The sequence below is a fragment of the Nilaparvata lugens genome, chromosome 1, assembly GCF_014356525.2.
Source record: "Nilaparvata lugens isolate BPH chromosome 1, ASM1435652v1, whole genome shotgun sequence".
In the NCBI taxonomy this organism is placed as follows: Eukaryota; Metazoa; Arthropoda; class Insecta; order Hemiptera; family Delphacidae; genus Nilaparvata; species Nilaparvata lugens.
Window position 1 is genome coordinate 46,932,701 of NC_052504.1, and position 22,464 is coordinate 46,955,164.

Consider the following 22,464-nt stretch of genomic DNA (forward strand, 5'->3'; position numbering starts at 1 on the left):
CTTGTTACCTTGCGTTGGGGATAGTTCAGTCAATAAAATAATGGCAATATATACAAACACATAGGTAGGTACCAAAAAATTTGTGACTGTGGGAACTTTTTGTATGATGAATGACTTCATTGACATTCTCTACACAATAGAAATAAATAATATATTAACAGTGTACAGTTGAAATGTTTAATAAGTCTAAATCTATCCAACTCGACTGTAGTTTCATATGCAATTCAATTTGTAAGTAATATCACAAACAAAATTATGAAATAGTCGGCATGATCTAGTCTAGCCTACTCCTATAGACCTACATTTTTATATTTTGTATCAGTCGATTCTGAACATTCTAGAGGTTATTTCAATGAAATAAATACTCTCACACATACCTCATTCAATTTTCGTGAAAGTACCAATTGGAATGATAATTTTATATTGATAGAAATCAATTTGAATAAAAATAAACACATCTATTCCTGCAGTGGCAGACTGGCTTATCTTGAAATCTTGCCTCTCTCTGTCATGGCTGCCCTTAGTTCGCCGTGTAACACATTGAGAGCGCTGTAAGCACACCAACAGCCACTCTATAGTTTACTATAATAGCTCGTTGCGACTATATTAAATTAAATATATAATATTATAATAAATATATAATTATTAAATTATATTATTTTAAATTAAATTAAATATATAAATTTAAATTTATATATTTTTATTTTTATATATATTTATTTAAATTTATATAAATTTATATTAAATTAAATATATAATATTATAATAAATATATAATATTATATTATATATAATATATTAATTAATAATATTAAAAACTCTTCTTTAACGTTCCTATAGGAACTAAGGAACTTAGGAACGATAGTTTTAAGCTTAGACCAGCTATAGAATAGACACGCCCCATACTGAAAGTCGATGAAGCCAACATCTCCTGCCATATCGCCCCATCGTGACGTCGGCATCGTATAGCTATAGCTATTAATATTCTACTTGGCAAAAAATTCAGAATCATTCAAGATAAAACCAAATTTTATGTATGATAATCACTAATTTTTGAAATTGGAATTAAAATGTTCTTAAATCATAAAAAAGAAGCATTTAAAAAGACTTTTTGATATCGACACAAAGTATCGATAAGAATAATTTCCATATAAATATAACTAACAGCTGATCAAAATTTGACAGACAGCAGACGAACAAAACTGAAATGGCCTTCCTTCAGTAAAAACCAGAAACTGTATAAACACATTACATCACGTTTATTTAGGATTTAATTTTAGAGAACTTACATCACATAATTTATACAATTTTCCGCCTAAATCTACCTTGAAATTAAATAATATGCTAGTTCAAGCGTGTTACTGTTATAGAATTTTACTTCGTTTGGGATAGTTTTGTTTGCGATTAGTTAACTTCATCTAGTTCTTTAAAATCTAGTAAATTGCTATGATTCCTACAAAAATTGTATTCCTTGCTTGTGGCTCATTCAACCCACCAACAAATATGCATCTCAGGATGTTTGGTAAGTATTTCTCTATTAATTTATTGTTAACATAAGTACAACGTTGTTAACAATAAATAATTTCAAACAAATGCTATGTGATCTCTGCATCTCTCTTAAAAACTTGAGTACCATACTTTGATTTTTTTTCTTTAGTACTGTAGTGAACATTTTTATTATAATAACTAATAGTGCAGTAGGCCTATGTACAGCTTTCTTAAACTAATACCATGAGATGATGGACTAGCTTTTAACCTCAACCAGAGATAAGATATAGGGCCAAAATAATTTTTCATTCTAAAGTTATTTTATATTTGAGATTGTATATGTATACGAGAGATTATTCTCTCATCATTATCCACCTCATTACCCAATCCACGCACAAGTCTAAAGCTCATGTGGGCATCACCCTCAGAAAAAAAATATATTTCCGTATTTACAACGAATCATAGTCGTATTATTTTTTATTTTCTTTATCAATTTACGTAGACATTGGTTATTGATTCGTTTTATTCATTTAAAGCAAGATATTCAAATATAGCCTACTGTACTATTTGTTGATAGGGTATAAAATATACCTATATACGGTAGTTAAAATACCATACTGTATTTTAAACAACCCCTGGAATTAGTGGTAGGCCGTAGGCCTACCCATATTAATCGGCTCAGTTAATGCATATTTCAAATTGAAATAATATGTACTATGTGGTACTATCCTCGGCCTAATTTACGTATCCTTGTAGAGACTCTTATGAATATTCATAATTTAGTTGGCTCTAACTTCATTAAAAATTTGAATTAATAGTTTTAGTTTTAATCAAAAAGTTTACTTCGAAATTTGTTTTAGTACCTAAGTTAATAATAAATAAGTAAATAATTATAACTAATCTATAAGTATTATAGTTAAATATGTACCTAAATAATAAAATAAATCTAGTAAATAATAAATAACGTACTTCTACAGGATATTTGGTAACTCAATTTTTGTAAGCTGCGCTTGAAAACATCTTCTCGATTCTTGAATTGTACGATTTGTATTCAAGGGTCATCGTTGTAAGTTCTCACAGGATACTGGTTCATTATCAATTTTAAAAAAGTAGCTAGTCCAGAGAGCTTGATTGTTAGACTACAACAAAATTAAAAGTTGTAAATTGTCCACATTGAAATACATGGATAGTCAGTCCATTATCACTTTTTTCAACATTTTTTTTCATCTGCATTAGAATTAGCAAGAGATCATCTGCAGAAGCTCGGAAAGTACAAGGTTATAGGAGGATTAGTGTCTCCAGTTCATGACAGTTACGGCAAGAAAGAGTTGGTGCAATCGACACATCGTTGTGCAATGCTGAGATTAGCCCTGCGCAACTCGGAGTGGATTCAGCTAAGTGACTGGGAATGCAATCAGGAGAGCTGGATGACAACCATTCAAGTGCTACAATACCATCAGGTTAGTGCAAACAAATTCCTGGAGAGTCTCTCAAACTTTCTTCATATTCAAGTAAATAAAAATAGATATTGTTCTCTGCTTACTATTTAGTATCTTGCCAGAAGACAAAATAAAAAAGTATAATACGTCGATTTTATTAGTTGGAGACAATACAACTTAGGGCAAATGACTTAGTTTCGGGTAACCTTTTATTCTTACTATATTGAAGTTTCCGATGGTAGAAGGATAGATGTTTTCCATACTAGAACTGGTGCAAATACTCTTAGGGTACCTAATCACCGAACTACTATCAATTCTTAATCGTTCCTTGAAACGTCAGTGCTTTTCGTGGATGGAATAAACTTCCCAACTCTATTAGATGCATTGAGAGCCGCGAGTGGGCTTTATCTTGTCTTCGAAAAAATATCTTATAGATAAAATGACTGAGTCTGTCCAACCCTAGAGCACTACATGACAAATATTCCTACCTCCCTTCCTTCCCATTCTTCATTCCATTCATTCATCCATTTTCCACATCCCATCTCCATTTTACATAATACATATTTATTTAGTATTGTATTACAATACTAAAGAACAGAACATTTTGAGATGAGATGATAATAATGTATTATGTAAAATGGAGATGGGATGTGGAAAATGGATGAATGATATACTATATCGTCAATATTACTCAATAAATCTCTAAAATTTTAATCAAATCCCGCCCTATAACGTTTGATCCATTTATATAATTTTGATTATTAATGCAATATTGTATTCACTATTACTTATTCTAATCTCATTCATTCATCACATAATTCTAAGATTGAAATCAACGTGTTCTTAACTTATTAAGAAGAGTTATAATTCCCAACAGCTCCATTCCATCACATCTCGGTCGTGTATTGATGGGAAGGATATTATTTTATATCCTTTTCAGAGAATGGACAATTATTTGTGTTTTTTTTAACACCGCCGATTTATGAAGTTACATCACAATAGGCTATTATACTATCGTTATTCTAATTGCATTCAATCTTTATTCTCATTGATTAATTTTTTATACTTGAAAAAATTGTTGAATAAACCGTAGCAATACCGTCATTTAATGTAGGTACAAGCCAGTAAATGTAACTTACATAAATAAAGAACTCTAATCTAATCCAATTGTTAAAACTAAGATTATACATTATACAATAGTCAATAAAGTGTTACAAATACATTGTGATATTGTGTTTATCTTGCACCCCTTTTGGAGATTACCTTATTTGTTGTGAGTTGCAATAAATAAGATAACTCTCATTGTATAACCCGAGCAGATTTGTTTGTAATATTATTAAGCTTTTCGTGTTACATAAGTAGTCAACTAATCTGTTGAATAACGAGTCGTGTATTATAACAGCTCTTACTAAGTTACTTTTCATCAGGACAAATTTTGTGCTTAATTTAGCTAACATATTTATCATTAGGTCAAGTTTCCTTTTGGTGAGCATAACAAATGGAATGTAAAGGAAATACTCTAGGACATTTTTTATTTTCTAGGATAAACTGAATTCGGCAGTGAAAGGTATCAGAAATAGAAATGAGTGTGAGGAAAATGACAATGAATGCGATTGGTTGAGGAATATCACTCAGCACTGCAGTAATAATGAAAAAATTGTGATAAAACTATTATGCGGAGCTGATTTACTGGAATCCTTTGGCACACCGAACCTCTGGTCACCTATTGATGTAAGTTCTAGTGTGCATTATTACTGATACCATCAATTGTAATTTTAGTATGGGAGACTCAGTATCTATACTATCGATCCTAATATGAGTTACTATTCTGTAGAATAGAATGATGTTGTGGAATATAGAATAATGCTTGCACGGCATTGATGAATGAAACTGATCATTTTCTATCCAATGTCATTATTATTCCAACTTAATACAGCCAATAAATAAATATCTTTCCCGATTCACTTTCTATATTAGATCTAAAAATCATCAATTCAATTGAAGAACTATTCAGTTGAATAACAAATATTAAACTGAGTTGTTAAGATTTTAAACAAGATATTCTTAGGAAATATTTCAACTAAATCTTGTACTAATAGAGCTTGTAGTATTTAATTTTGCGTTTTCTTAACCTAGGCTATTGAAAAGACAGCAATGCTATAGGTTATTTTATTTTCAATTTATGAAATTGAAAATGTAATCTGTTGTTGGTTATCCATCTTGTTTCCACTATAATTATCACTATTAAATTTTATAAAACTTTTAAGTGAAAAAGCACTCCGTTTCGTGCTGGTATCGCACATTTTCAAGCCAAACAGCCACATCAAATAATGTGAGTGCTTTTTCACTTAAAAGTTTTATAAAATTTAATAGTGAAAATGTAATGTTGATTTTTATCAACATTTAATAGTTAAAATGAATTAAATACTAAAAATTCAGGTTTTAGAGTCAGTCACAAGTTTTAAAGAATTAAATTGAAAATTATTTGACAAAAATAAAAATAACTTGATTTATTTAATAAAATGTAAATGGAGAAACAGGATTCAGTTTTAGCAAAGTTGAAGCAATAGCCACATGACTCAAAACTGAATCTTAGGGTTTACATGATTTTTAGTTTATCGAGACTAAAGATTAGTAGCCATTTCTTGATTATAGATTTCAGTAAATATCACGAGACCAGAAAACTATTTTCCAATTAGTGGGTAGTAGATTGAAAAATTTAGGAGTAAGAAAAATAACTGACTTTCCAAGTAAATTGCAGTTTGGCCTAGCTCTTCGGAGGTGTCCCCTAGTCAAATCAATAATATCATAATAGTTCACTGTAACACCTTCATTTGTACTTGTCAAGTAGAAAATAGATAATACTCAGCGGAAGAACCCCAACTTGGAGAAACAGTGGAAAAGAGTGATCTATATATCCCACGCTAGTAACTACTCTAATAAAAGATTTCTGGGATCTAAAGTAGGCACCACCCCAAAAACTCAATCCATAACTAATTATTGAATGGGCAATCGCATAATTATTATCTATCTTTTAGTATCTACTGATTGCCCCTTCATTTTGAACATTGTTCTGAGATGGGAGTGGATGTTTAATGAATGTTCTAATAGGTTAATTGATGTTTAGAGTAAAATTTAAGAGGAAAACGTATTGTTTTTCTCAATACTCTTTTCGATCGTGCTATAACAAGTTTTTTTAATAATCGACTTACCTTTTTTGATGTAATAAACAAGAATGTTTAATAAAAAGAAGAAAACTTTTTAAATATATATGCTCATTTCTTATGAGGCTGTAATAAGCATTTTTAACACTCTTCTTATAATAATTTATATTATCAATAATTAATATTTACTAGTGTAACATTTCGAAATAAATACTTCTGATAATTATGTAAAATACGAAAAGTAATCTATCATTGCTGCAAGTAGAGATTTTCATCAATTTACTGCTGATATAAAAACGATTTAGAAAGAAAAAGTTTTCTTTCAATACTTATTTGTACATTATCTGCTTTCAGATTGAGAATATTGTTGGAGACCATGGCCTCATTGTTATAACCAGAGGAGATTCAAATCCTTTCAAATTTATTTATGAATCTGACCAGCTTACTAGATACCAGGTTTGTGGTAAATTTTGAATGAAGCTCTTGTATGAATATTACTACATAAATATATTCTCAAGATGAAAGGATAGTAATGTAATATCTGTTCAGAACAGCAAAATATTGCACAGCTAATTATTAAATAAGTGCGTTACCAATGCTGCAAAATTAATTGTGGCTTGTAACAATTATTTATTCACGGTAGAGATGGCAGACAGTAATATCTTTTATCTCTGCCCTCCAACTCAGTTTTGTGTATTGCACCGAAGCGAACATGAATGTTTTGATACGAACTTCGAACCATTTACTTGGTAAGTGTAATGTTTATACATGTATTTGACGTATTTAGCTGCTCCTCCTTTTATTTATGTTTACTTTGCCATGTTGAGAATCAATCAGTGCCTATTATTAAATAGATAGGTATCATCCTGGCTGGTTCAGGTCTGGTGTTAAAGTTTTCAGGTCGCACCTAATCAATTTCAGGGCCTCTTACATGACTAAGGCGCTGAGCACACAAGGCGTTTTTCAGAAGAGTCGGCACGACAGGACAGGAAGCTCTCCGATTGGCTGATTCACGATGCACCAACTCAATCAGCCAATCGAAGAGCTTCCTGTTCTGTCGTGCCGTTTCGATTCGTCTAAAAATCGCCTATCGTGTTCAGCGCCTTAAAGATTGTTTTTAGGCAACCGCAACCAACGGCTTGACGTGTCCTTCTCTTATTGCAAGCTTTCATTAAGATACTATAAATGCTTGATATGTTGTCCGGAAGAATACATGAGTCTATGATATTCTTATAACATTTTAGTCAGTCAAATTGCGGGTGCGCGTTTTATGGTTATGACGATATGCATATAAAATATACGTTTAAATAATCTCATACTGTAGATCAAGTACAGCGTAAGTCCTAAGATATAAGTAGATAGATTTAGCCTTATAGACTCATTGTTTCCATATCTATACATGATGTTACTGGTTTTATTTTATACTGTCCCTTGTACAAATAGGTACCTTCATATTATAGGAATGCAATTTTTTACCAGATATATTGCAAAATGCTTTATCTTAACTATGTACCGTAATTATTGAAGAATGTCTTCCATTAGCCCTATGACATACTTCTTGTTTATTTATTATAAACAAATAATGAATAAATTATTATTATGGATTGAACAAAATAATATAACAATCTCACACCACTTCTTTTGGAACATTATAAAAAACCTATATTTGAACTGTTGTGGAAATTTGAAGAGGGGCAGTTTTTAGCAAATGCATTAAGTAGCCTATAATAATTGAAAATAGTGAAACAATTGAATATATTATATTTTTCAGAATAATATAGTGATCGTGACGGAATGGATCACGAACGATATAAGTTCGACTAAAATCAGGAGATCTCTGCGGAGGAATGAAAGTGTTAAATATTTGATTCAAGATGATGTTATAGACTACATAAAAAATAACGGATTGTATGCCTCACTTGACAAGTAAGTCTATTCCACTCATAAAATCCTCGAAATAATTTAAATTATTTGCCATTTCCAAAAATAACTCATAAAAATAATTCAGTATAATTTCAATTTTCCAATCATTTTAATGAATCCAGGTGACATAGATTAGATGATAATACAAATAAATTATAATGAGTTCCATAACGAATTTCAATTCTCTATGGAAAACACAAGACATTAGTTATTAAGAATATCGATAATACTATTCGCATGTAATTCTAACAAACTATGCGTTGATTTATTGCTCCTCATTACGAGACAAAATACTAAAACAGAATAATGTTGAATCTCAATTCTGAAAGAATAACAGAAAAATTTAGTCTTTAAAAATATTGATGGTATTATTAAACGCATGTCTCTGAACTAATTAGCTCTGATACAGAAATAACTTTTTGTAATTACTTTTTTCTGAAACTCCATATAATTCTATTATATTGGAATGTAAAAAATGAAAAAATATTGATCATGTTATTATGTTCCCGTTTCTAATCTAATTACATGAGTTCAGATTCATTGTTTCCTAATAACCTTACTAACACACAACAACTAATTTCACGCTGCCTAACCTGTGGACCACTCGCAGTAAGTACAATGAGAAAAACCTGTTATCGAACGAGCATCAGATGTCGAGTATCTTGCTGACGCCGTCGCCGAACGAACCGCACATGTTGGGCGGCCATCGGCTGAGTATCGACGTGCCCGACAGTGCCGGCCCCGGTAAATATGTTGATAGGAAAAATGAGCAGAATGTTAGGCATGTTGCGCGGGAACGGGTGAAGGCGGCGCCTGGGGTGGCGGTTGCGGTGCAGCTGCTAGACAACCACCACATCGCCGCCGCCAAGGTGAGCAACGCCGCCGCCACCATTGTTAGGGAAGGCGGCAGCAGTGGTTGTCAATCAGCCTGCTGTAGTGATGACGACGACATGCCCAAAGTCGAGATACAGATCACTGAGGATGGCACCATACAGGTTATAAGCGACAAGGAGACCACTGTCTGAATGTGTAGTCGTCTTCTTTTGACTCGAAGAGTTTCACAAATGTGTGGAAGCACAGCCAACTTTGCCTAGGACAAGCATTCGCTCGTTTGGTCTAATCCCAGCCTGATAAGCATAATGATAATGAGAGATGAGTGGACCTACAGCTTCAGGTGGATTCCCAATTCCCATCGGGAAGCGATTCTTGAACTCATGAATTATATTTTATGTGATCGGCTACTCAAGTGGTCATTCGTCCAACGAAAGGAGCAGACGCTTGCTTCGTACCTTATCTGTGCGAAATGTTTAGCTCAGATAAGCTTAAAACTGAAATGATTGAAAAGTCAGAACAGTTCATTGAACTGTTACTTTTACTGATACTTTACTTTTACTGTTGAACTGATACTTTTTGAATTGTTGAGAACAGTTCAAAAGTTTCCAATCTCCAGTCATTGATTCAGATTAGATTAGAATCGTTGGAGCATCGTGTCCTCGTTTCTTCGTTGGAAGAAAAGCTGCTTGAGATCAGCTCCACTATCATACAGTCATGGGCTTCAAAAATTTTTTTTGTTCAGACCCCACCTAAAACTAGGTTCAGCTCTCATTATCTATCTCATTCCCAATGCACTAACCCACCAACCTACAAAACAATTTTGTTTCCACTACAAATAATTGTAATGAGCACCTACGGGTTTGAGATCCCTACGACAGTGAGATCCACGTTATAATGGTAGCATCGATGCTGCAGTATTAGCATTGTTGTTGCAGTCCTTGTCTGTTATTAGACAAAGCTCGGTTTTCTTTTAGCTCAGCAATGTTGCCAGATTTATTAAAATTAATCACCAATTGAAAAATGATAAAAAATCAATTCAATTATTCATCGAACAAAATATTTTTGACGAATAAAATATAATCGAGTATTATTAACAAGAATGAGCAATTCATATTATACTGGGAATGTTATCTACTAAGGATGCAGGGATAACGCAGAGAATCGGCAACGTTGTTGTCGTACCTTTCCCACTGGCATTATAACGTAAACCTCACTTTAATAGTAAACATGATTGAAACAAAATTGCAATATCAAATGCGAAATACCTTTCAGCCATTTGTGAGTAACAAAAGTACTCTTCCAATTCATTTATTTACATTTAAAAATGTGTAACTTCTCTCTTTTATCTGGAATTATGTTACGGATGAATTTCTGTACAATCTATTCAGACCCAAAGTTACTCCTAAAATAATCTGTTACTATGGGCCGTAATAATTATGAAACCGAATCATAAAGACTTCGACCTAATATTGATGTTGGTCTACAAAACTGTGATTTTTTCTTATTCATCGTTCATTGAAATCCTTCAAGTTTTATTGAATTAGGCTACAGTTCAAAGGTCTATCTATGAATAAATTCAAGTTTCATAACTTTTTGTTTCCTACTTCAAAAAAATATCTCATAAATCTCGTAGAAATAATTCTACAGCAAAGTCGAGGGTGAACAATCTTGTATAATTTTAATATTCAAAGCCAGAATTATTATTATACATTCGACAAGCGATCATTCTGTCTTCCAGGATTGAAGACGTGCCAAATTTTAATCGTTTGTAGTTGGATTGAGGATATTACAAGATCTGTGAATTGATGAATTCTAGATGATCAAATTGATTTAAATGAATGGATGAAACTGACATTTGCATTTCCATCCATAATACTGTATTGATATTCAAATTTCTTCGAGATTTTATATTTTTCATTCAAACGTTCACCTAATATTGTGCCAAATCTAGAAATACTGTGTTGTCTTCATGCATTTCAAAGTCCAATGGCTGTAAGAACTTTAATTTCATAATAAGTTACCATACTAACTATCGCCAAAGAATCTATCGCCTTAGAATCATCTATCGCCAAATTAAATCTAGCCTTACACCCATATTTATTATTATTTTTATCATATTGATTGAAAAATAATAGCATAGTGTCGATAATGATAATCGTATGTAATTATGAGTACTGTGATGAATGAAAAAAAATATATATATATATAGGTAGTAATAGAAATGATCATCAGTACAAAATATTATGTTATCAGTTTGTCATACGCTCATGTACGTAAATGTTGATTATAAGAATAATTTTGTTACTCTTCTTGATGTGATACCGGAAATTTATTTGTCAATAATTCATTTTCCATAAAAGTGAGATAACTTTTTGTAAATTCTTTTGTTATTTTAAATAATTTTATGCTGCTGTCATACTCTAGCGTGTGTTTACTTCTAGAATTTATTGAAATTGTAAATTAGCTAGAGATGGAATGAATATTTATGTAAATATGATAGGATTATTCTGCCACATAATCCAAAAACATTAATCGATAGAATTAAAGAAAACGGGAATATAGTGTGTGATAAGAACCAAGACAAGGAATATTATTTTGGAGTATTCACTCATAGTATTTGAATGAGTATTATCTTTTATTTTATTGGTAGATATTCTCCAGGGAATGGTCAATTCAAAAATAGCAAGCTGTGAAATAAAGGTCGGGGAGAATAATTTTTGTTTATGCAGGTCAGTGGTTGAGATCAATAAAAATACGTAAAATTTTAATTACAATCTCCAAGATGTTTAAATTTATATTTTGAAACTCAATTGATCTAAATTAAGTATCTCGATTATCATCCCTATTTATTCAAATGCTTCTACTGTTATATAATATTTTTCAAAACTAGAAAATTTCCCAATTATTTGAGAGTAGGCTACTGTCAATCTCTACTCCCAAAGATAAATAAAGAAGACATCAATATTATTTTAGGAAGCAATCGTATTTATAGAAAAACTCTTCTTGTTATTTGGCATTAATTGATGAATATACTTTTTGGGTCCATAATTCGTAGTGTATTAGTAGTCCAGTCAATATAGACATGAACAAGTGAGAGTGCTTACAAAATATATAGAATAGAATATAATAGAATGACTTGTTTATTTTTGTTGACGTGGCGAAGTTTGGACAATAATGTCCACTCTACCACTCAACCACGTCATTAGCAAACAATACAATACAAAATATGCAGAGATAACAAAAAAATTGAAGCAAGAAATGACAATGAAATGTTATAAATATGAGAGATTAATATTGAATAATAAAAAAAGGCCCAAAAGTATTCAATACGTGGGGAAGAGAATAAAGAAAAGTGGGGAAAATCAGATAGCAAATAAGAAGATTTTAAATAGGAAAAATTTTGAAAAGAAAGAGGATAAGATGTAGTTACTTAATCAATAAATATTTTTGATAATTGAAATAGATACAGAATTGCAATGCAATACGTTTTTCAGAATAAAATGTTTCATAAACAAGGAAAAAACTGCAAAGCGAAAAAAATAGAAACTTAAAGGACAAGCACACACGAGACATTCAACATTCACACTCGTAAGCATCCTATGAGGATACTGATAAATTTAATGATAGCAAGATGAAGCCCCGTCTACCGACTCAAACAAGCCCACCGCCACCCAACAGCCAACCAACAACTGCACGCGCGAACCGAGCCCCACCACCCAACAACTATTGTCTGGCAATGCATTCCACAATCTAACTGCCTTCACCAAAAATGATCTATTGTAAATCACTGTCCTGTGTTGTGGTGTAATCAGAGAAGTGGCATGATTCCGGGTTCTCATAGTGCTAATTTGTGCTAGGTGAACAAATTTACAAAACATATAAGATGGCAGCTTGTTTTTTAGAACCTTATTTGTCAAAATTATAACATGGAAATCTCTTGAAACACTCAACCTCAAGACTAAAGTTGTAAATATATTGTGGTTCTGATTTTTTAATAGATTGTTTGAATACATAAGAGAAGTCTGAAACCAATTTTTGCATGTAAAATTTCCTTGTGCTAAATAAAGAGTGCCCCAAAAACCTCGTAATTTCGTTTCAGTTTTCAGCTGTTCAATCCAAATCCAGCCTTCGGACAGAAAAATTCATAAAATAAAACTCAGGAAATAATCATTTTTTTAGGAAATAACATTTATAATAGAATGAAGTCATTATATATATAAGCTTATGCTTTATGGGCCAGCATGTGGAAGCGTCAGAAGTGACTTGTCATAATTATTAAAAAAAAGACACAAAACAAAAATTACATTGAAGGACAGTATGCTATATGCAGTATTACTCCATATTTTGGAATGGCCTCTATGGGTCTGCCTCAAATGTCAATTCTCTGTAATACTCCTTCGATCCATTTAAGCCCCATATCACTTGCTGCATGCACCTCCTGCAATCCTCCCTCACATGGGAACAAAGGGCAGTTCGAAATCAAGTGCTCCATTGTCTGTATCTCGCCACATTCACAATATGGGTCAGGTGTAAAGCCCCATATGGCAAGAGACTGGGCGCATCTTCCAGTAGATGTCCGGAACCTGTTCAAACAGCACCACTGCCGGCGGCCAAGCAGTGTCCCTGGCACCTGTACATTTGGATTCTCAATTGGGTGTTTTTTTACTGATGAGGAGGACCACCTTGCCTTCCAAATTGTTTCAATATCCTGACCATTCTGATCATCTAATCTCAGATACCTCCTAGATTGTAGCCGTCTTGCTGGTGCATTATTTAGCTCCTCAGGTATTGGCAACTCATTCATTGAGACAACCCTGTTAACAAGTTGTCTTGTCTTATTCAATCTGCGGAGGTCTGGTGGCAGAACATTACAAAGCACAGGTAGCCAGTTGGTCTCTGTTGGTCTTATTGTGCCACTGATTTTTCTCATGAATTCATTTAGCTGCACATCGATCTTTCCCACATGTGCACTATGTGCCCACACAGGTGAGCAGTATTCAGCCACACTGTACACCAAGGCAAGACTGGATGTTCGCAGCGTTCCCACATTGCAACCCCAGGTTGTTCCAGCCAGTTTGCTTATAATATTGTTTCTGGTCTTTAACTTGTCTCTTACACCCTCCAAGTGATGGCGGTATGTTAGAGACCTATCAAGTCGCACACCTAGGTATCGAGGAGCTTCCTGATGTGTCAGTCTCTCTCCACAGAAAACAATATTTAGCCTTCTCCCTGCATCCCGATTACTGAGATGAAAAGCTGTTGTGACTGTCTTGGTTGGGTTGGGTTTCAGGTGCCATGCCTTGAAGTATTCTGCCAAATTTTCCAGATCTCTGTTGAGCGTAGTTTCCAATACCTCAAATGAGGAATCTTGTGCCACCAAGCCAATATCATCTGCATACACAAATTTCTGTGCTCCTGTGGTAGGGAGATCGGCGGTATACACATTAAAGAGCATCGGGGATAGCACGGAGCCCTGAGGTAGTCCATTCTGTATTCTCCTCACAGAGCTTTCCATACCACCATGTGCCACCCTCAGCGTTCTATTCAATAGCAGGACACGCTCAAAAAGCTCTGTAGCTCTTGGGTCACTAGGCTCTCTTCCTGGCTTCAGAATGGCAACAACTTTTGCTCTCTTCCATACCACTGGTGTTCTGGATTGCTCCATAACAATTGTGAAGAGGTTAGTTAGCCAGTGTATGGCCTTGGGTCCCAGGTTCCTTATGAATTCAGGAAGGATGCCATCAACTCCAGCAGCTCTACCCAGCTTGATGTTTTTGATTGCAGCTAACACCTCACTATGGTTCACTGGACTCACAAAGCCAGATCTTTCAGTACATCTACGCAATTCTCTTCTCAGATGTCGCTTCATATGTAGTGAGTCTCTGTGTGGTACATTGATATTGCTAACCTCACATATGGTGTCAGCTATTACATCAGGTGAGACCGTTGCATGGGTTGTGCTCACTTTCGCTGCTCCCAGTCTTTTAAGAAGATTCCATGATTTTCTACTGGAATGAGTAAAAGCCATGCTCTCCATTGCAGCCACCCATCTGCTGCGTCTCTCCTCGTCCAGCTTTTGCATCAGCTGGTTGGCAGTTTCATCACTGTGTGAATTCCTGTATTCTTTGAGGAGGTCACTACACTCCTTACTCCAGCAGGGAATGTAACTCTTCCTATGACCTCTTGGCATAGATCTTTCAGCCGCCACATAAATCAGTTTGGTGAATCTATCATAATTCTCAATAGACACTGGGATTCTGCTAACAGTCTTTTCTATCACTTCTGTGAAATGGGCCCAGTCCGCTCTATGTAGATTCCATCTTGGCATTTCTCGATTTTGGATAGATGGCAGCACCAATCCAAGTTCAATGACTGCGACACTATGCTGGGTTCTTGGAAAGCGGGATTCTATTGTTCTCTCAGTCATCAGTGGCCTACCATTCTCAGAGCATGTCACAAAACAGAGATCTGGTGATGATGTTGTTCTCCAGCGTGCAGAATGGAAAGTAGGGCTCTGTTTTGCATCAAAGACCAGGAAGCAGCCAGCTCCCTGCATCCACTGCTCTAACTGTGCTCCATCAGCATTGACATGGCTGTACCCCCATAGTGGACTGTGTGAATTGAAATCACCTGCATATATACATGGGTGTTCTGCAGCCGGTAATGGAGGAGTGCTCCACCTTTCTGAGGGAGGCTTGTAGACATTAAAAATTGTTGTGTGTCCATATTTTATCCCAATGGAATGACAGTTTCCATCCACAGCTGTACATAGCATGGCCTTGTCCTGGGTAATATATGTGGCAAGACCATGCTTGTCATGAAGAAGAAAATTAATCAAAGAATACCCTGGGATTTTTAGCCTGCTCTCAGCATTTGTAGCAACATGTGTCTCTTGAAGGAGTATTACATCTATTTTGAGGTCCCTCATCATCTCTCCACATATTTCAGCCTTAGATCTAGAAATTCCTTCAATGCTGAGCTGAGCAACTCTTAGATTATTATGCCTAATTTCAAGCAGAGTATTGTCATTATAATTTTGAGATAGCTGTGTTGAGCCCTTACAAGGGCTGTTTTGGCCCATTCGACCGGGAGACATTTGTGTCCGGTCAGCTTTTCTGAGGCTTACACCGTGGGGCACCTCAATTACTTTTTGCAGTGACAATTAATAATTTCCCTGTGCCACATCGCCAATATCCAACCAATACCAATACCCCCGGGACGCAGAATGTTATTTATATTAGGAGCCGCTTGGTTGGTGTAAGAAAGATGGTACAAAGAATGTTGGAAAAAGCAGGTGTGTGGAAAAGGAGGAAAAAGGTATGATAGGTGGGGGGGGGAAATAAGGAGGCTTCAAATCATCAACCTGGCTCTGGCAGATGTTATGCCGGTCCGCTATGGCGGTTATGTCCCGTTTTTGTTCACTTGACTTTAGCCTTTTCAAGTCAAGCTATCCAGCCGCACCGCGAGGAGGCACGCATCTTTCATATGATTTCTAACTTTTAGAGATGGTAGAGTAAGGCCACGTTCAGAAAGATGCCGGAACAAAGCGGCCAATGAAGTCATTCAGAGCTCTCTATATTCAATAACCACAGAATTACTTTTTTTTATTAGTAAAGTTTTAAGAAAAATCAATTTGATGAATTTTAATCTTTAATTAACAATATCTTCCGATTGGTACCTAATTCAAAATCCCTCTGGGCATAATTCTGTGCTCTTTAACATGGAACCAGGTAGACCGCTCTATCTCATATAGATTTTCAAGTACACCTGATAGCAATGCTCTTTGTATTTCGAAAATGCCTAATTAACCGAGCAAAGTGCGGTCTAAGATACAAATCGAGGTTTTGCATTTCTCTTTATAAATATTTATGTACGGTATGTTCATAAGTTCCGCATTCAAGGTGAAACGCGGCAATAGATTTTCATGAAATTCGACAGGCATGTTCCTTTTTGAATTGCGCGTTGACGTATATACAGGATTGGTAAAAAGTATGAAGACAGCTGAATATTTCTTTTACAAGGGGAATTTGACGGTAGGTCTGATTGGGGATGCTATTTGAATTACAAAAACTACTTTATTGTCAAACCGTCATTTTGAAACCAACTTCATTTTTTTAAATGGGAAGGTGGTGGTCATATAAGGTGGTGGTGATACATGATTTCAATACAGAATTTCAAGAGAAAATGTATGGCGAAAACCGCACATCAATAAAGTTATTCATATTTTGAATTATACATTGGGATATTGTCAATCAGAAGTTATTCTTGAATAAAAACTGAAATTTATAGAAATCCTATTTTTCCTCAAGTTTTACACATTTTCGAAAATTTGTACTCATCCCAGATAGAGAGTTGCAAATTTCATTTTTCTCAAAATTGTATTATCTAAAAAAAGGGAGAATGATTTTTTCTGTCCAATGACTGGTTTTGGCGTAAATCGCTAAAGACTGGAAGAGGAACAAAATATTTTTGAGGTTTTTGAGGCAATCTATAATTAGAACAAGGGAATTTTGCATGCATAAATTGGTTCTGGACTTCTTTTATGTATCCAAACAACATATTAGAACTACAATATATTTTGCAAGCACCAATGTATATAGTGACTGGACTATAGTTATGTAAATTAATATTATTGTACACGGATGGTATCAAACGCCGTAAAATTCCAGGTTCATCAGATAGACTTGCATTCACATGAACTAAGTCTTCCTGTTTTGTAACTCACCGTGTTCAAGCCTCCGATTCATGAAAACCATTTATACTTCTAGTATTATAAGGTGTGCTTTCAGTTTTTTCTTTGTAATTTTGACAACTCATGCAGTATTTGCCATTGCTGGTTGGTGCCATTAATATTTTTTGTAATGTAAATAATATGAAAGTTCATGATTTTGCATCGATTCTAGGACCAACCTATTATCGGTAGGCCTACTGCTTTTCCTATATTTCATCGCATGCTTAGATTTCTAACCAATCTTTCTTGGTTTTTATGACTTTCATCAGCTCAATACTGTCTTGATTCGATTGATGCGCAGTGTTATTGACCCGATCTGTAATAATATCTGTGATAGATATTTCTGATTCTATTCTAATAAAGATCTGATTAGTTTGATTGGTCGTGAACCACATTTATCTATGATGTAACTTCAATTATGATTCCATTATTTCATAGTAGAGGAAAGTTTTTCACTTGTTCAAAGAATACCGTAATTATTGGAAATACGACGTGTGTTACGGTACACAGTAAAAATTGGAAATCACTCGCATCGTTTAATGGAATGTAAATAACGGATCTCCTCATCAGTAGTCCTTTCCTTTAAATTCCTTTTAATTTCCTTTCAAAACGCAAAATGAAGCAGTTTCCATGTTTAGGCTACTGTAAAATGTCTTATTGTGATTGCGATAAATAGAATAATAAATAGTTAATCTTTTATTTAGCATGATTCCTATTCAGAATAATTTCCCATCCAATTCTTGTTCGTGTATTGTGTTGCTATTTATGGACGTATCTGAGTGATGTTCTTATAATAGGTTGTACAAAGCTGAGGAATGTTCAATTATTATGTTATGCTCTTTTCATCCTTATTTATATATACGCATGATACGTATTTCTAATGATATGTTGAATTTTAGCTTTTAATATTGTAATGTGATGTATGCGTTTTGTTATATATATATTTTTTCTTCTTTCAGGCAGTGAGGCCTGTCTCTCTTCTGTCCAACGATTAGTGTTGTTCATCGGCAACTGTAGAAATGTTCCTCCTCAATCTCCTTCTAGTCAGCCAGTTGATCTGTGATTCATGCATGTGATCTGAACCGTTTCTTTTGATAAGACTTGACAGTTTTATTATTTGCTCAGATGTTCACAAATGCTCTGTTTTATATATAATATTTTTCAAATTTTCAGTTAATGTTTGAATTCCATATTTGTGTCTTGATCTGCGTGTAACGTGTTGAGTTTTGCATGTTAATTGTAGCCGTTGTCATTCTATGATAAGCAAAGCAGGTGGTTAGATTTTTGAGAACGACATTGTTGATGTGTGAGATTGAGTGGACCGGCAACCGTAATGAACTTACTAATAATAGTCTACTATTATTCAATGTTTGAGATGCCTGATGAATTTATGTATTAGAATGCTTGAGTACTATGTTCAGAAAGAAATGTTTAGGTTAAGATATTGTAGAATGTTCCATTCCTTTCTCTATATGAAAATTGAGGCTGTTGAACTGTACAGAAAGAAAAATTATATTTTAGGATTTTAAAATTTAGGTTTGTAGAAAATAGCCAGAGAATGTTTTTTCATTACAGTATATAAACTAACAACATCTCAACCACGTGTATGTTAATATTTCTGTTTTATTTGATCAAGCATTAGATTTGGTCAATTCACCTTTATTTACCAATGTATAATAACAATAGGATGTATACTGTACATCAGTCATCACTTCAATTTATGACAGATCGCATATTAATCCTACTTATTCTATATGAGGGTATGAATCTAGTATAAATAGTTCGCTCTCTTACAGAGCTAAAACGTCTATAAATTTGAAGGACTTGAGTTTCAATCATTTTTATAAATTATGAGCATGGGGTCTTGTCATAGCAATTTCAATCAACAAGATAGGCCTAGGCGTAATCCAATGTGATCTTCAATTTGTAATTTTTTACAGTCTATAATTTCGTTTTCCATGTATTATCACCTTACCGAACTCTAAAATTATGCAGCAAAAGCGTAGGCCTCCTGATCAAATGTCATTTCTGTTCAAATTTACACAACATAAAATTACAATTGTTTGAAAATTGAAATAACTTCTATTCAACGAAAAGAATTACAGGAAGCATTCCACTTGAGGTTGAAGGGTAGAAAGAACTAATTCCGCCTAATAAGAAATGTTTTGTCCTGGATATTTGATAAAGTTGAGTGGATAGTAGATCAGATTGTTCATTTATGTTAATAGTTCTATTTATTATTTCACTTCAAATGATTTTATGATTTATTATATATTCAGTAAACTTGATTTTCATATCGATCTATAAATAAAAATTGGTATATTAATAGATTACGGTATTAATTAGTCAACTACTTTATAAATTACAGTAGGAGTAGGTACTAAATAAGTAGAATATTCAATTTTGAATTTGCATGTATGTAATAGGTATAAATGTGATACTGCTAGCGTATATATTTTCTATCAATTTTAATTTAATTGAGATTTTTCCATCACTTATCAAGGCTTTCTAATTTAATCCTAATAGTATCAATTCTATAATTTACTTGAAAATTAATTGAATTATTGGTACCTCTCTATTACCATTGGCAAAAGTACTAAAGTCTTATTTTTAATTTTTACAATACATCACTATTTATGTATATAAGATCAATTATATAATTTTAATAAAATACCCATATTGTTGTTTTATTATTCAATGAATTATTATTGAACATTACATTCAATCATTCTATTTACATTGTTAAATTCGTGTAATTATTCTCACATTATCTGCTGTTGATCGATTGATCCTCAGTTACTTGTTTATATCATCAAGGAGCAAATCTCGGCCTCTCAAACCACTGAACCACCTCTCAAATTTTCACCTCCTGCACATAATTCAGGGTAGTATGTTATTTTAATTAATTGTTCTGAGAGGCCGAATAATTATTAAATAGCCGTTAGGTTGATAATGGCATCATATAGCCGAAACATGTGAGTGAACAGTTTTAAAAAGGGTATTTTCTATTTTTATTTATATTGTTTACTGAGTTTGGGTGAATGATTCAGAATCCTAGTCTTGGAAAGACCTAGTCTTATGATTCTTTAAAAATAGATTAAATAAATTCTCTACATTTCATAAGCAAATTATTGTATACACGAATAATTATCAAAAACAAAATTTTGATCAGTACCGTAAAGCTGCGTTTACACCGGAGTTTATAACACGAGTTATCAACAAAAAGTTATTAACTTGGCTGAATCGTCAAAAATTTCTCTTGACAAAAGTTAATAACTCATGTTTCTAACAGAAAATTCCTTGTTATTAACAAGATCTTCTTATCAATATAATTGACTTCCATATGATTTCATTTAACGAGAGTATTCATCTTCTGTATAATACTAGCCGTCAGTCTCGCTTCGCTCGCCATATCAGTCTGTCCAGGGGTAATAACCAGGGGCTCCGCCCCCTGGACCCCCGACTGGATCGTCCAAAAATGAGATCAGCGGGCTCGCTTCGCTCGCCTGCATGTAGACCTCAGCGGAACCTCTACCGAATTTGAACGTATTATGTCAATTTGATCACGAAAAACACCTTTTACTATATCGGCGTATCTTTGGCGAACAAAATTCTTCCACCTCAGCTAAACCTGTGTAGGTACTGAATTTTTTTAAATATATTTCCATCAATTATTAAAAAAGGTGAGGAAATGCAGAAAAGCTGAGAAAACGCTAATTATGGCTAATTGGTATTTAGGAGGTCCTGGATAAATGCATTTCAATCTTCAACTTGGTGCCAACCTAACAAAGTCAACTCATCTTAATGCCAACCTGACAAAATTTTTAATTTAGTTACCAGAACAACTGTTTCGAAGAGGTACTCTCTCTAGATTATAGTTCTATATTAACATATGGTATGGACATTTCAATTATAATAATTTCAAGATATTGGAATAAGAAGACTGTACATGCTAAAAGAACTTTAAACCCTTAAAAACCACCCTTAGAGTTGAAATATCGCCAAAAGATTTGTTAGTGCGCCTCTAAAGGGCCAACTGAACATACCTACCAAATTTAAACGTTTTTTGTCCGGTAGATTTTCAGTTCTGCGAGTGAGTGAGTGCCATTTCGCTTTTATATATAATATAGAAGAGAGAGAAGGGTTGTGTTTGTTCGTGTGTTCGTATCAAAACATGTCAACTTGTGGATTGCATACCGGAAAAACGGAATGATTTAAATCTCCAAATTCTAAAAATATCAATCTCGTGCACCTGGAAGCCCAAATTTCAATTTTCCTTCTAGATTTTTCAGAATTAATGTTCAAATTCATCTATGCTACCGTACATGAAGTTCCATAGGCTACGTTGTCACAGTATACATACAGTATGGAAACTTGGCTAGTACCCTGACGCAAAAATCCGCCATCTTGTTAGGAAGCGCCGCATTGTAATAGCATTAATGGTAGGTTCGGATCACTCTAATGATCCGGATCAATATTGATCTCATTCACTGCCACGAGCCAATCAGAAGACCAGGATTGGAACTTCCCTAGGTCACGTGACGTGTCTAGTATTTGCATAATGTAAAAAGCATTGGTTAGATAGGCGTTTGATTAGAAGTTTCCATTCTGTACCTATTCTGTGACGTTGTTGTGCCCTAAGTGTGTTTTTTTATGAGGAGGTTATAATGCTGTTACAAGACTATCATATTCGAACGGCCGTGTAGCTTAACTGTAAAACGGTACAGACCAATACCCAAAAACCACTTTTTTGGACTCAGGGGGCCTTGAAACATATAGAAATTTAGAAATTGGGGTACTTTAATTTTTTTCGGAAAGCAATACTTTCCTTACCTATGGTAATAGGGCAAGGAAAGTAATAATCAGCAGTCTCAAATCAGACAGT

The 22,464-nt window shown here is 33.9% G+C and overlaps 1 protein-coding gene across 2 annotated transcripts; it reads left to right on the top strand.

Moving 5' to 3' along the window:
- Positions 1–1,169: 1,169 nt before the first annotated feature.
- LOC111051543 (nicotinamide/nicotinic acid mononucleotide adenylyltransferase 1) lies at positions 1,170–20,272 on the top strand. Of its 2 annotated transcripts, none has more exons than XM_022338072.2 (7): positions 1,170–1,522; positions 2,725–2,948; positions 4,470–4,658; positions 6,446–6,547; positions 7,863–8,017; positions 8,625–8,758; positions 18,539–20,272. In XM_022338072.2, exons 1-7 carry the CDS (start codon positions 1,447–1,449, stop codon positions 18,640–18,642), a joined length of 984 nt encoding a protein of 327 aa, XP_022193764.2. In that variant the 5' UTR covers positions 1,170–1,446; the 3' UTR covers positions 18,643–20,272. The 2 variants fall into 2 exon arrangements, with proteins under 2 accessions (XP_022193764.2, XP_039291258.1); XM_039435324.1 differs by having other exon boundaries at positions 1,178–1,522; positions 8,625–8,883.
- Positions 20,273–22,464: the final 2,192 nt, after the last annotated feature.